A 15307-nucleotide genomic window follows, 5' to 3' on the forward strand; every position below is an offset into this window, starting at 1 on the left:
ACCATTGACTGAATTTGTATGTGTATGTTTATGGAAATACTGGAAGAATCATAAAGGCAACTGGGATTTGGGCAGGTGTTGCTTGTTTCTGTAATGATTTATTATTGTACTCTCAGTCTACCATCACAATTGCTCCGTGGATTTGGCCCAAATCCATAATTCTGAAATGTAGAGAAGCAAATCCCAGTTTGCCTTTCACATTGTTATACCTCAGCGTTAAATATCTGTTATGATAACAGCAAATGAGACATGACCCAAGGGAAAGAAAAGTTGAGTAGGAAAATAAATTGAAGAACAAATAAGAAAAAAAAATACTACAGAAAAAAATAAGTACTTCAGAGTTTTCATGCCACACTGAACCCTAAACTAACCCCATTGATGGATGCTAGAGCAAAAATGGATTCAAGTATCATTAAACACATCATTGTTAAATTGCATCATTTATAGAAAAATAAACCAGGCGCAATATAAATATAACGTGTAGAATAGCCTGATGCACACTTTCTGGAAAGAGAAGTTCCATGAGGATGGGCTCCAAAAGCTTGGAAGAATAAACCTCTGGTTCCAGTGACTGACTCAGATTGGATCTTATAGACAAATAACACATACATTTGCACATATGGTTTACCATGGAATATTTAACCATGATTTTCTCAGTTTACTGGATTCTCATGGCACACTGAACCATAACAAACATAAGGCTGGCATACAATTCATTAAGCTAAAACATAGTTGTATAGAATTATAGATGACCTTGTGTATCATGTAAATCCAGATATCTTGTCAATAATTTAACATAACAATTTAACAATAATTTAACATAAACTGAATTCCATTGCATAGGGTGAAAAAGTTCAAATTCTACAGTAAACCTATTTTCCTTAGATCTACTCACAATCATAAAATAATATGCAAGAATTTGGATTCTCAAAACTATTTGACAGGATGGTTTAAAAAGGAAGTCAGAGGGAAGAGAGAAATGGCATGTTGAAATCATACTTATTTAATAGATGAAGCATATTAAAGTAGTTTTTGCTTTAATTTAATACAAAATGTCAATGTAGAAAATTGTGGCCTATATAATGAAAGTTTATTGAATATTAATAACTCAGCATTGTATGAATCTAGCTAAGATGTTGGAGTAAAAAAGGTTGTAGGTTTTCATGTAGTAAAAAAATATGTCAACATTTTTTCGTTGTATGACTCAATGGTTGATAGCAACAACCAATTTTCTGTTTATTTAATAATTGTGCTTGTAATAGCTTACACATAAAATGAAACAAATACAATTGAAATTTCAATAGAAAATATGCAGATTGGGAAGCCTAACTGTAATATGAGCTAAAGCAGAAGTATGGCAATCATTAAAGTTTTGGCTTAGGACCTTCCTCCACACACATTTAATAAAGGTTCTACCTTCATTTTGTCTTTATCTAATGCATGAGACAAACGTATGTCATTATTTGCTATATTGTTATTAAAAGTAGTGTTTTCTTAGGCTAAGAGTACCCAGTAGCAGTTCCCATGTGTGTCAAATCTGACAGGCTTGATTCCTCAGACAGTTGGTAGTACTCTCAGATAAATCATACGGGATTGGATTAACTGAGGGTCTATTAGCCACTGCAGGCTGATATGGATATTTCTTCCATCTGGGATCCAGACACTTTTCTACCACCACTCTTTCTCACAGAAAGAGTTGGGGAGCTGCTGGGTTTTCAAAGACTGGTACACTCTGAAAACAGGAGAAACAGTGGTTTGGAACGCCTAATCCAAACAAGCCTGCTGAAGAGCTGTTCCGCAACCCCCAAACCTTGACTTTGTTCAAAGCTGCACACCTCCACAGTCCTACTAAACAGTTCAGGAAACCTGTGAATTTGACAAGAAGATCCTAGTTCTTTTGTTTTGCTATACAGAGGCAGGAGTGGGTGAAGTCACCTGTCCAAACGTACACCAGTCCCTCCTAAATGATAGCAGTTTTGGACTGGTTGGTGATACTTAGAAATAGATGACAAATTCAGAGAATCAAACTAATTGCATTGCATATTATGTACAAAACCAGAATGCCATAGTTCAGAAACATGCCCAAACAAAGGCATGTTTGAATGTCAGATAGGGATTAGCAGTAGGAATGTTATATTTATAGTAGCATAATTTTATACTAACTTAAGATCAGGATATTGCAATTTAATTCAGCAGTAAGAAAAAAAACTTTAGTGTGCTACCCATTTTGGTTTGTAAACCATGTTGTATAGCTTACTAGTTTTTACTGAATGTATGTGGAATGTACATATTGATATGCACTCTTCTGTTTATATTGAAACTTAAGACAACTTATAAACAGCAAATAAATATAAAAATCCATATCAATGCAACTAAAAATAAAAATTACTTAAGACAGACACTAAAACATTGGTAAAAGAAGATACAATTTTATCATTTTTTAAATACTAGGAGAGTAGAGACCCAATATCCTGGGGAGAATCTTCCATAGACCTTTCCTACATATCCAACATTTGAATTTATGGCTGTGCCCTGATTGATATCTTAACTTGTATAGTTCAGTAAAGACATTATATGACTATACTGTTGCTTAAGTGTTGCATTTTACAACAAAAGTTTCAAGATACTTTTCAAGTTTAAACAAATGGGTTTGCTTAATGGCCACAGTGTTTGTTTAACAACTGCTGTGGGAAAGGTTGGAAAATTACTTCCACTAACAGGTTACCTCCACTTATGATTGTAAACATAACTGGATTTCCAGTCCCAGTTATTGTCATAAGTGAAGGACTACCTTTAGTTAGGTTTCATTTTGATTCTTAGCAATAAATAAATTATGTTAGCAGTAAAGAAATAACTGGACTGACAAAAACTGGTACGTCATTCTCCTAGTTAATTTCTGTTTCCTAGGCCATACAATCTAATTATATTTTATATTTCCCTATCTTGGAAGATCAGTCTCTATCACAAAGAACATAAACTTGCATATTCTGTCAATTTCAGATTGAACTTGATCATAATACTCATCAACCCCTCCTCTTTTGCATCAGAATTTGAAGCATAAACTTCAATAACTGTCATATCAAACGGTTTCTGAGAAGTCGAATTGACATTATTCAGTCACTGATTGCATGGTACTCAAATATTGTCTTTTCTAGATTTTTTCCAATTATGAAAGCAGTACCATTTATTTCTTGCTTTTCCAAGTCGTACATAGAATGGTCTTCTGACTGAAAGTGTGAATTCCAATTCTTTTCAATTCACCAGTGTCTAAGATGTTAATCTATAGTCAATTTATTTCATCCTTCACTGTGCTGAGCTTTTCTAAGTCCATACTTATAGTCCAGTGGTGAGATTCAATTTTTTTTTACTACCGGTTCTGTGGGCGTTGCAGTGGAAGGATACTGTAATAACTCTAGTCAGAGGTGGTATTTGCCGGTTCTCTGAATTACTCAAAATTTCTGGTTCTCCAGAACTGGTCAGAACCTGCTGAATACCACCTCTGTTACAGTACATTTTCCCACCACATAAAGGATAAAGACACCAGAGACAGATTGCTTGCTACATGTGAATCTGGCTACTACAATTGGTTAAGCAACTTAAGTTTTGTATACCATTTTAACTATTCAATATTAAATATAATTGCCAATTTGTATGTGTTGTGCGATCCCTGCTAGCACACTGTGCAGCCTAGGTTTGGTTATGTTAGTAAAATACTTTTCAAGATAGCATTATCACCTGAACTGACCAAACAAATTGCCTTGGGTCTTAAACACAATTATGAGATGCTAAACTATAAACCAAGGTAAGAATGCTGATGTGTAATATCTATGGAGATTCTCATTCACTCCAGTCATGGTTGTCCCAAAGATGCTCTTTCAAAAGGCAACTGGAGTTCCGGTTTTGCTAGAAGACGTATTGTTTTTCATCCAAGAAGCTTATTCAGTTATGACTGAATGGTGGAGTGACCAGGTGACCTCAACTGTTCTCAGAAAGGAGGCTAAGGACCACATGACTGCAAGGCATATAAATCCTTCCATTCTCCACCATTCAGTCGGAACTGAAAAAGGTAGCAAAAAGTCCAGTTGCCTTTTGAAAGAAAGCACGCTCTGATGTGTATAACAAATGTCCCTTTTTATTTAGGAAAAGGCCGATTCCTCATGACTGTGCATTTTGATGTACACTGATTACACAACAAGGTTTCATTAACGCAGGGACATCTAATGACTTAGCAACATTGTAATTAGCCATATTAGTAATATTTGATAAGGGTGCCAAAATAACAACGTCCCCCACGCAGGAAAAAGCACCAAAAGCCGGGAAGACTGCCCTAAATTCTATTAATTCATTTATCCTCCCATCACTCCGAATTTTACTCTGATGCTCTACTAGACAACCATCCACGGCCAGGGCTGTGGAACAGCAAATTTGCAAAGTCATGCTGGCGCTGCAGCTCCTAGCAATGGGCGGGAAGAGAGCGGAAGAAAAAGAGCCAACCGATAGGATCCCCGGCTTTGCGTCACTTCCTTCGCGAGATTGCGGACGGTATAAAAGCAGGTAACTCTCTGCGCTTCCTTTCTAGCTTTTACTGGTCGACCTTTTCTCAGGGATCTCTTCTCGATTCGCTTTAGGTAACTGCAGCTGGTTGAGAGCTGGGGTGGCGGGAGGTTGCTTTTTATAGCCGGGGATGGATTTGTGGAACAGCTTCTCCCCAAGCAAAGGAGGGGGAGGAAAACTTAGTTTTTCGGTGATATTTTATTGCATGTTGGAGGAGCAGGGAGACCTTTTTATATATATATATATATGTATGTATGTATAATGAAAGCGATGGGTTTAACTTTAGCTGTTGAATAGTTGGAAGTTTTTGTTGGCTTTCTCGCAGCAGGTGCCTCTTTCTTGGCTTAACAGGGCGGGGGCGGAAGAGAGAAAAAAATCTGGTTGAAACCACAGAAAGACGGTTACTTGCACGGCATTGGGGCCACGGATTGCGCTGCGTCTTAGATTATTGAATTAAATTGCACCTCTAAAAGGTTTTGCATTTCTTGTAACGATGTTGCGGTTGAAATCAGCTGGAGGTTTTTACAATGAGCTATTTAAACCAGGAGACCGTTAAAGGCGAGGTGCTCTGTCTAGTAGCGGAGGACTCGGGCTGGTTGGAGCTCCTTGGGGAGGGTTGCTAGGCGTTTTCATCTATTTGTTCTCTCATTGAAGATCCAGGGTTGGTTTGTTTTAGTTTTAACTTAGCCTGTTTTTACTTGCTGGGTACGTTAACATTTCAGCAGTTCGGAGGTCAGCGCGATGTGCAAGTTCGTTCGTGCTTGCAGTTAAGGGTAAAAAAAAAAAAATGAGATAAAGGCTGCGATCTTTCCAAACTGAATTGGAGAAAAAAAAATGTCATTGAACTCCTTGGAATTTGAGAGATAAAATTTGCAACAGCCGTGGGATGATGAAAGCCAATTCATAAACTTAACTTCCTCTTCAAGGGTTTCAATTTTTGGTAATTGCATAATGGGAAATGAAATTTGTTCCCCCCAGAGTAAATCCATCTGAACTTGGATTGTTTAAAGAATGCCTTTAAGATTTAAAAAAAAACTTGCTGAATTGAGCAATATTTAGAATTGTTTCAGAAAGTAATGGCTAGCTTGCACAAATGTACACAGTGAACTTTTTATAAAAAGCTGGTTACACCTTGGATTATGTCAGATTGTACTCTTAATTCCCCAGGGTTTGTAACATTGGGAATATTTACATATATTACATACATTTTCTTTCCTGGCCAATAGGGCCAGCACCTGAGGATTATGGAGGTTAAAGGGGTTAGTTTTGGGTAAAGGTAATGTAGATTTAATTGTTTTTTTATACTTGGTACAGATTAGGACTTGAATATATAAATTGGATTGGTATTGTTAGCAGAATCTGCAAACACTATTTGTCTACAATGCTTGGCTTTTGCTGGGTCTCAAAATATGTGGTAAATATGCCAGAAGCTTGTGCTTGATAAGATTAGGGATTGTAAAATCTATGCAGCCAAGATTAGCAGAAGGATGTACTGTATAAAGAACTTTAGGCCATGTGTATGATTTAAAATTCATTTTTAAGAATTAAGCCAGCTAAAATATATGGTTTCCTAGGTCATATTCTCATCCTTAGTTAATGGTGATGAATGTAGAAAAAATGCTGTCCTGTATTCAGGAAAATCTGTATTAACAAAAGCATTTAATCTGTAGTTTGGGTAGCTGGTATATAGATGAATTTTAACATGAATGATTTTTTTTAAAGGCTTACCATTTTTCTTTTTAAATTTCAGCTGCTAAAATTTCTGAAGTTTTGAATAGTTTGGCCAGCTGTATTATCAATGCTATTTCAGGTGACAGCAAAACATTTGCTAATCATTTCTCTCTCTCTCTTAAGCTTCAGTCAGAATGTCATCAGGAAATGCTTTCATTGGGAAACCAGCCCCAGACTTCAAAGCCACAGCAGTAATGCCAGATGGGCAGTTCAAAGATATTAAACTTTCTGATTACAAAGGTAAGTCTAATAAGCTTGTTGGATTGGAGGAGGTGATGTTGTAGAACATTATGTAGATCAGGGGTTCCCAACCTGGGGTGCTCGCACCCCCTGGGGGTGCGAGACGATATTCCAGGGGGTGCGAGAAAAGTCCAGGTAAATAATAGGATATTGGCTATATGTTGACATTTTTATTTATTATGCAATGGATTAACTTTGTTTTCATTTTAGAGTTAAGTATCGTTATTTAGTGGCCGTCACATACATAGCTGAAGAGATTCAATCCTACCATATATTTAACGCGTTCAGTAGTTCCTAAAGTTTAAATTTCAGGGGGTGCGAGGTTTGAGTGAAATTTCTTTAGGAGTGCGGGGCGAAAAAAAGGTTGGGAACCACTGATGTAGATAAATAGGATCTTGGTAAAAAAAACAGGATCTTTGCTTCTGAAATATTCTATTTAAGGTTACAAAAATATAGTTTGAGCATCTCACAACTGGTTTGTACCAAAATGCATTACGCATGTTCATGGAACAACATTTAAACTATGAGAAACAAGACTATATATCTAGGATGTTAAAGTATTGTAAATAAGTAGTTCACTGCTTCTAGAATGGTGGTCTAAAAGAACAACTTTTGGGGGCAGGTGTGCATATTTAGTGCTGAGATCCTGTTCAGAAGATGAGATAAGTCATCTTTTGAACAGGATATATTATAGTTCTAATAAATAGGATGGTATCTTAGAAAATGGATGAGGTGTCCACTTTTGAAGCCCAAATTAGCCAGCTGAATATAGTAGGCAGTTTGTCTATAAATATGGTGGTATGCTTGTCTCACCAGTGAAATGAGGTAATTGTAGCAATTGGTTCTTTTATCATATATATACTTTGTGTTTATATGGCATTCAGCTTTGTTCGGGTATTTTCCCACGTCATTGTAGTTGTGCTTTTAAAGTTGTAGCAACGTTTCAGCAGAATCTCATCTGCCATCATAAGGCTTCTGTATAGTGTTCATCTGTGTTTATAGAGAGAGAGAGAGAGAGAGAAGGGGAGAGAGGTGGGGAAGAGGATTAAATATGGTTTACTTTACAATTCTGCCTGATATAGTTGGTCTCAAGGCTGGGTTTAGGAGAGCAGTTCTGAGAGCCAATATTCTACTGCCTTTGGCAGGAAAAAAACAACCCCAGAAGCAAAACAAGCCAGTTCTCCTTTTATTTGATATTAATTGTGGTTGGAAAGTCTGCTCAGTGTCAAAATGCTATGCTGATTATGACTCAGCCAAATGTTATTTGGCAATGGAGAAACAAGAACCTGATGCTTCCAAGAATCTAATTGATAGTGGAAGCCCAATGAATAAATCCAGATTGTTATTTGGCAACATTGTGGCCCTCAGCACATTATTACAGAAATATGGCTTTAGATTGTTTTTCAATGTTTTTTTTTGTAAATTTTATTTGAGTTTTCACAAAGAGAAAAAAAATACAAGTAAAGCATCTTTTTTGAAAGCAGCATAATCCCAGGTTACATTTCTTCGTACAGACACAAATTCAGGTTCATGCTCATTTTTATATTCTATTCCATATCTTATTACTATTTTACATTTTCTGCATAGCTTCTCCCCTCTTTTAATTTTCTCAATTTTATTTTAATTATCTCATCTCAATTCAAATAATTGTATTTATATTTTTTGTCTGTCCTGTTTCAATTATCTATTATCTTTTCTCATTATTGAGAAATAAATTTCTCCTGTAGTTACTGATTGGAGTATGACGCCTTTATATCTTTTCCCTAAAGTTATAACATTCAATATAATACATAACTTCCATTTGGATTCTGCTTGGTACATTCTTAAAATACACACTGTATTCTTTAAAAAAGAAAAAAATTATAAATGTATATAATTAAAACAACATTCCATTCCAATTCAATTCTATCATTAATATTAATATTCATTAAAGTCTTAACATATTTAACATTACTTCTATGGGAACAATTATAAGCTTTCCATAGTTAATTCCCTCCCCTCTTCACTTATATTTTATAAAACATTAACTAATTAAAATGTTCCCATTCCTTCCTAATTCAATTTTCTCATTTATTTTATTTCACTTATTTTATTCACAAACATTTCACTAAATTCCACTATTTTATCCCTCATTTTAATCATACGTTGTTTCCAATTTTCTAAAGTTATTTCTATTACTATAACAATACAATCTTATGTATCTTTACAGAATCCCTTTTTCAGTTAGATTTTCACCCATTATCTCTAAATAGGTCCTGTTTCGGTCCTTTGTAACTTCTTTTCCTTTCCTTCTTCCCTCTCTTCTTCTCTCTCCCCTTTTTACCCCCTTGTCTCTACCTCTATTTCTCTCTTCTGTATTCCCCTTTTCTGTTGCTTCCCAGTATTATACTTATTTTTTGAATTATTTTTCTTTTCTTTGGATGTTTTTTTAACTCTTAATTTCTCCATTCTCTTTCCCCCTTTTCCTTTTTCTTCCCCACATAGAATTACTTGTTCATTAAAGATGGCTTCTTCTTTGTCCCAGTCTTCTTGTTTTGCAGTCGTTTCTTGTTGTTTCTCGTAGTTCCAAATCTCCATTTCTAAGAATTGAAAAACAAAGCCAAAAGAACCCTTCCCTTCTTGTGCATTTTCTTTGTACTTTTTAAGTTCCATTTTCAATTCATCCAGAAGTGGTGCCATTGTATAAATTTTTAAACAACCACCCGATTGATTTTAGTCATTCAAATATAATAACCAAAAATCCAAAGATCACCAAATAATCCAAATACACGCAAGCTGTTTCTTTTTTTGCTCTTTTTTTTTCACTTTCTCTTCCTGGGGTTACTATTTAGTTGCAAAGTTTCAGTTAAAATGTACCTTTTAGAAGTCTTGTTGAAGTTTTACTGTAGATTCTTTTTAATTCCAGGCAGTCTCCTCCCTCTTCCAGATCCTGCCCTTATTCTTTTTCTCTCCCTTCCTGCTTATGAAAAAAAAGTTTTTAATGTCCAGAAATCTTTATTATCCCTTTGGCATTTTGTTTTATTTTCAGCTTAATTGCCTATTGATGTCAAAGCGGATTTTTCCGATTTCTTATTTAAGTCTCTTAGTTGTCAGTATTGGGAAGGAAAGAGAAGAAGAAGAAAAAAAGCCAAACCTTTCCCTTTTCACTTTCCTTCGCTGCTTTCGACTCTTCTTTGGGAGCAATGTTATTTTTTGTAAGTCTAAATTCCAGGGTACCTTAGTTGTTGCTTTTACAATTTAACCCGGTCAGCCAAAACTTTCACTTCTTATCTTCCTCCTGCACATTCTTTTCCGGTCGAGTTCTTCTTTGTGGTGGCCATTTCTGACCGCTGCTGCAACCGCCTTCGGGAAAGGGAGTAATGGCCAGCTGAGGAGGAGAGATGTGGCTCTCCTCGACCCTGCTGGCGGTCTCCCCCCTCTTCACCCCCTCTACGGGGTGGCTTAGCCCCGAAACCAGCCGGCTTGGGGCGCTCCAGCGGCGAGCCCAGACAGAAACCGCGCACGATCGTGGATTTCTGTCTGTCACCGAAGCCCTTCAAACCGGAAGTCCAGATTGTTTTTCAATGTTGAGAGAACAGAGAACTGAAGGGTGTGGGAGCACTATATTGATAGCATCTGCTTTAACTTATCTTGACTTTTAGTTACTACAGCTGAAAGCCAACAGCTGAATTATGCTGGCAATTGATAAGTATGTAACATAATTGGTTAGTGAAGGAATAACACACTATCTTATCTGGAGTTTGATACTTTTGTGTTGAAACTTGCATACTTTTAAGTATAAGTGCCTGTTTTATAGAGTTGTGTATGAAACACCCACAAACATGGCTGCTTAGCAAGGAGAACTTTTGATAATTGTATAGCATTCTCAGTTGTACCAGATACCTTTTGTGCTGTTTGGCAATGAGTAAATCTGCAGAGATGCCATAAAATTGCTCTAATATTTGAATTTTGGAATGCAGAATTTAATACTAGGAATATGCAAAAGTATGCCTTGCATGCTTTTGGATGATCTGTGGCTGACTTAAAATGCATGTTTTTGGAAGTTTTGGTCCAAATTCTGAATGGAATTGAGGCTGCTTTGTTCTGATTAATACATTCATATAGGGCAGAAATTCCTCAAAGGTAATGAAAGTATAAGGACACAGAACAAAGGCCTTGAATGACCACTGAATTTGTTTCAGCCAAGCCATGGCAAATCCAAAATGGTTCTGGCAGAACTTGTAGAATACATTGGTTTGGTTTTGAAATGCTTTCCATTTTATGCGCATCCTTAGTAATTATATCTTGCTGTAACTATACCAATTTGTGTATGAAAGAAATGTTTACATGCTACTGACTGCCTTTTCAACTTTTTTCTAGGGAAATACGTTGTATTCTTCTTCTATCCTCTTGATTTCACCTTTGTCTGCCCAACTGAAATTATTTCATTCAGTGACCGTTCTGATGAATTCAAGAAGATAAATTGTGAGGTGATTGGTGTGTCTGTTGATTCTCACTTTTGCCATCTAGCCTGGTAAGAATTTTGGGTTTGGGGCTTTCATCCTGTCAAAGAGCTTTTTCTGATAATGGTAGAAACCTGTATGTTCCTATTCAAAGCAAACCTTTGAGTTAAGTGTGGTTTACACTTGATGAAAAGGTACAGGTTGGAAGACATTGGTGCAAGTGAAATGAACAACTGCCCGGAAGTGATTTCATCAGCAAGCTTTATCTTGCTAAAATACTTTATATGTTTGCACATTTGTGCTTCAGTTGTGATTGATCATTTTAAAAATATTTATTTGAAAAACTATGCCAATTTTTGAATTCTTTCTTGAACTTTTCTTAAAGGATCAACACTCCCAAAAAACAGGGTGGACTAGGCAGTATGCGCATTCCTCTGGTTTCTGACACAAAACATCTAATTGCTAAGGATTATGGTGTACTAAAGGACGATGAAGGCATTTCTTTCAGGTAATGTAACAATCTAATTTGTATTCTTCAAGCAGATAACCTATTTCCCCCTTCAGATAATTTTTAAAAAATTAAATTCATTCCCATTGAATTGTTGGTGTGTTAACAAAGATTTTGCTGATCTTCAGTAATTCACGGTTTTAAGTTATCAGTACTTATATTTAAATGCAGTCATCATTTAGCCTGTTTTCAAGTCTACGTTTATCTAGTAGTAGTTTCAATGAATCTGAGTGTATATTATCAAGTTCAGATAGACTCTACTTAAAATAATTCTTGCTTCCCTTTGTAGGAAGAATTAGTTATGTAAGGAATGTATGTAATGTATGTAAATAAGGAATGTGAACTAATTCCTTATAATATGTGGAAACTTTGCTCAGAGTTCTATTTGTTTCAGCAGGGGAAAAAATCAAAACTGAAAGAATGAGTTGTAGTACTTCCTTAGGCATGAAAAGCCAGCTAGGTGACTTAAGGCCAGTCATTCTTGTGGGGTTGTGTGAAAAATGGGAGGCAAGAGCATAACACTTTGAACTGAAAAAAGTAAAAGCAGAGCAAAAATCTAATAAACATGTTCTAATGTTTTTCATGGCTGGTTGAGTTGTAGTGACATTACTGGGTTCAATGTTGCCTCTTGTTTACATTCTTTATATAATACGTGGAACTGGAACGTACTACTTTCAAACTCCAAGGGTTGGTCGCCAATTTTGATTACTTTAAAAGGGAATTAGATAAATTCTCAGAGGATAAAGCTATGAATGCCTACTCTTTATACCCTAGTGAGTGTATTAAATAAAGATATTAATAGTGATATTAAAAAAACTACTGGCAAGTGATAATAGGAAAAAAAAGTGATATTCCGATAACTTTCAAGTAACGTGTAATGTATGTAAGCTTGTCAAACTCTTGATCATAGATGTAAAGTTGATACTTTTTGTCTTCTATTCAGTGGTTTTCCTTGCCAGTTTGGGGGAACAAAGCAGAATAACTATGATGCCTTCAGGCTACTTTCCTATGGCCAGGCAGGGATGAGCTAGATAGGAAGTATTAACATTGGCTCAACCCTAATAAGGCTGAGTGACTATGAGTTTTAGGGTCCCCATGTACATCTAATCATCATATTTAGTTATTTTTCCATCTTTCAAGACCTTTGCACGTATATTGTGTGCCAGTTGTATGCTTTCCTAAATTGGGGGTACTGCTCAAGGTCACTCATAGTCATTCACCTCTCAAGTGACTATTCCAGTATGCTGTAAATTGGGCTGCCCATGCAAAGCATTTGAAAATATCTAGTTCAGAATACAGTAGCACAGTGTGTATGTGTGTGTGTATGTGTATATGTATGTATGTATGTAGTGAATGCATTTGAATACACCTTGTGTAACCTATGCTGCTCTCAGTAGACTTTCAAAGGCAATTCCCGGTGGTGGTTGTCACTTTTCAAACCTACATGGCCTGGGGCCAGGTTACTTGCAGACCTACCTATCCCTGATACTTCCTGCAATGCAGGATGGACATAGATGAGTCCCACTGGTGAAAGAATGCTGTCTGACAGGGGTCTCAGAAATATGCTTTCTCTGTCATCATGCCTGCCTTTATGGAATTGTCTCACGCCATCCCTCCAGCCCCAAGATACAGATGTTGCAGATACTTTTGGCTTGTAGGAAAGCTGTGAAAACCTGGCTTTTCTACAGGTGCATAGGGGCCAGGATATCAACAGTTCTGGCACAGAGTGGTTAATGGATGAATGTAAGCTTTAGATGTTTCAATGTTATTTTAAATAGTGTTTGTATTATGTCTTTAATTTATTCACTGCCTTCTAGGGTTGGAGAGCAATGCAAGTTTGATGAATAGTATTAGGCAAGGTTCATTATATCTCACCTATGGTTTCTTATCTAATACTATTCAAGCTAGAGAATTCTGCAAGAAGCTAATGTTTCACATAGCACATGCAGAAATGAGTGCCTTATATTTGATATTTCCTGTGACACGCATTCTAAAAATAAATTCAGAGAAAGTTGAATTGGTGTTTGCACTAACTTTTCTTTATTTTTTTCTATTTTAGGGGCCTCTTTATCATTGATGATAAGGGGATCTTGCGTCAGATCACAATCAACGATCTGCCTGTTGGTCGTTCAGTTGATGAGACACTCAGGCTAGTTCAGGCTTTTCAGTTTACCGACAAAAATGGAGAAGGTGAGATTAGTTACACTTTTAAAAAATGTATTGGCCTCCTAACCTCCAGTGGGCTCTAGCAGCATACAAAACTTAGGGGAACAAAACTTTATATTTGCCAGCTTATATTGGTAAAGCAGGAAATGGAATGAATTGGTTAGCCAGAACATGCACTGAGAGCCAGTTTGGTGTAGTGATTAGGACCAGGCTAGAAATCGAGACGCTGTGATTTCTAGTCCTGCCTTAGGCATGAAGCCAGCTAGGTGAATGTGGGACAGCCATTTTCACTCAGCTGTAGGGGAGAGGCAAGGTAATCTATTTCTGGAAAACTGTGGTGAACTTGTCCAGGCAGTTCTTGAGAACTGGACATGATTGAACGGAACAAAAAAAAATGTACTAGTAATATCTTGAGCCACGGTGGTGTAGTGGTTAGAGTGCAGTATTGCAGGCTACTTCTGCTGCCTGCTGGCTGTCTGCAATTTGGCAGTTCAAATCTCATCAGGGTCAAGGTTGACTCAGCCTTCCATCCTTCTGAGATCAGTAAAATGAAGAACCAGATTTTTGGGAGCAATATGCTGACCTAAACTGCTTAGAGAGGGCTGTAAAGCACTGTAAAGTGGTGTATAAGTCTAAGTGCTATTGCTATCTTGTCTACATACCAAAAAAATATTTTTAGAATACATAGATATGAATACATGAGAATTTTTAGTACTTTTTCCACACATTAAAATAGGTTGCAGCTGTCACCTGTATTGTATTTTTATGATTAAGATGTAAGCTGATAAGCTGATACAATTCTAGTACTGCAAGGTTGGGGGTATTGATCTAGTTACGAACATGCAACTCAGTTTTTGACTCAAAATGTATTTTCTTTAGTGTGCCCAGCTGGTTGGCAACCTGGAAGTGACACTATCAAGCCAGATGTCAAGCAGAGTAAAGAATATTTCTCCAAACAGAAATAAATGTTGAATGCTGTGTTTTGTACAAAAAAAGCGTATACTGTAAACATATGACAGAGCAATCTTTGCCATTTCTTATTTAAAGAATAGCCATGTTGTGAACAGATTGGTTTATTGCCTCATTTCAAAAGTTTTTTATTTTGGATCGTGTGGATCTGAATAAATGGCTAATTATCTACCCTATTAACCTCGGCCAAAGTAGAGAATCTGCTCCTTGTACTCGTGTATATAGCTGACAATTGTTAGCATATTAGTGACTATCTCTGGTATCTGTGGAACAAATGGCTTTTCCTGTATTTTGTATTATTAAACTTTTATGAAAAACTGGGAAAATGTATCAATTATTCTCAAAATAGAAACATACGAACAATCCTAAGACAACATAGTAGTCCTTGCTTATTGGCTGCTGATTCAGCAACTTCAAACTTGCAATGGCATTGAAAATAGAGAGTTGCAACAAATCCTTAAAATTGCTACTGTTGCACCCTCACAAAGTTGTTAATGATCATGATTCAAGTGCTTGGCAGGCCATGCACATTTGCAACGATTGTAGCATCCTGCAGGTAAGGCTGCCTTTTGTGCCCTTCACAGCTTGTGTCTGATAAGCAAAGTCAATGGGAAAGCCAGCCTGAAGTTGCAAGTTCATTAAGTTCCTCGCCTGATAACCACCACTGAAAAGGATATAGGTAGGGCAATGACCATGT

At 36.6% G+C, this 15307-nt stretch overlaps 1 protein-coding gene across 1 annotated transcript; it reads left to right on the forward strand.

Moving 5' to 3' along the window:
- The first annotated feature begins 4523 nt into the window (after positions 1-4523).
- On the forward strand, positions 4524-14936 carry PRDX1 (peroxiredoxin 1). Its single transcript, XM_087960170.1, has 6 exons — positions 4524-4628; positions 6415-6525; positions 10885-11038; positions 11353-11475; positions 13535-13665; positions 14521-14936. Exons 2-6 carry the CDS (start codon positions 6420-6422, stop codon positions 14604-14606), a joined length of 600 nt encoding a protein of 199 aa, XP_087816296.1. The 5' UTR covers positions 4524-4628; positions 6415-6419; the 3' UTR covers positions 14607-14936.
- Positions 14937-15307: the final 371 nt, after the last annotated feature.

Source organism: Notechis scutatus, chromosome 3, assembly GCF_049901735.1.
Source record: "Notechis scutatus isolate UNSWTSFEM ecotype Mainland chromosome 3, rNotScu1.2, whole genome shotgun sequence".
In the NCBI taxonomy this organism is placed as follows: Eukaryota; Metazoa; Chordata; class Lepidosauria; order Squamata; family Elapidae; genus Notechis; species Notechis scutatus.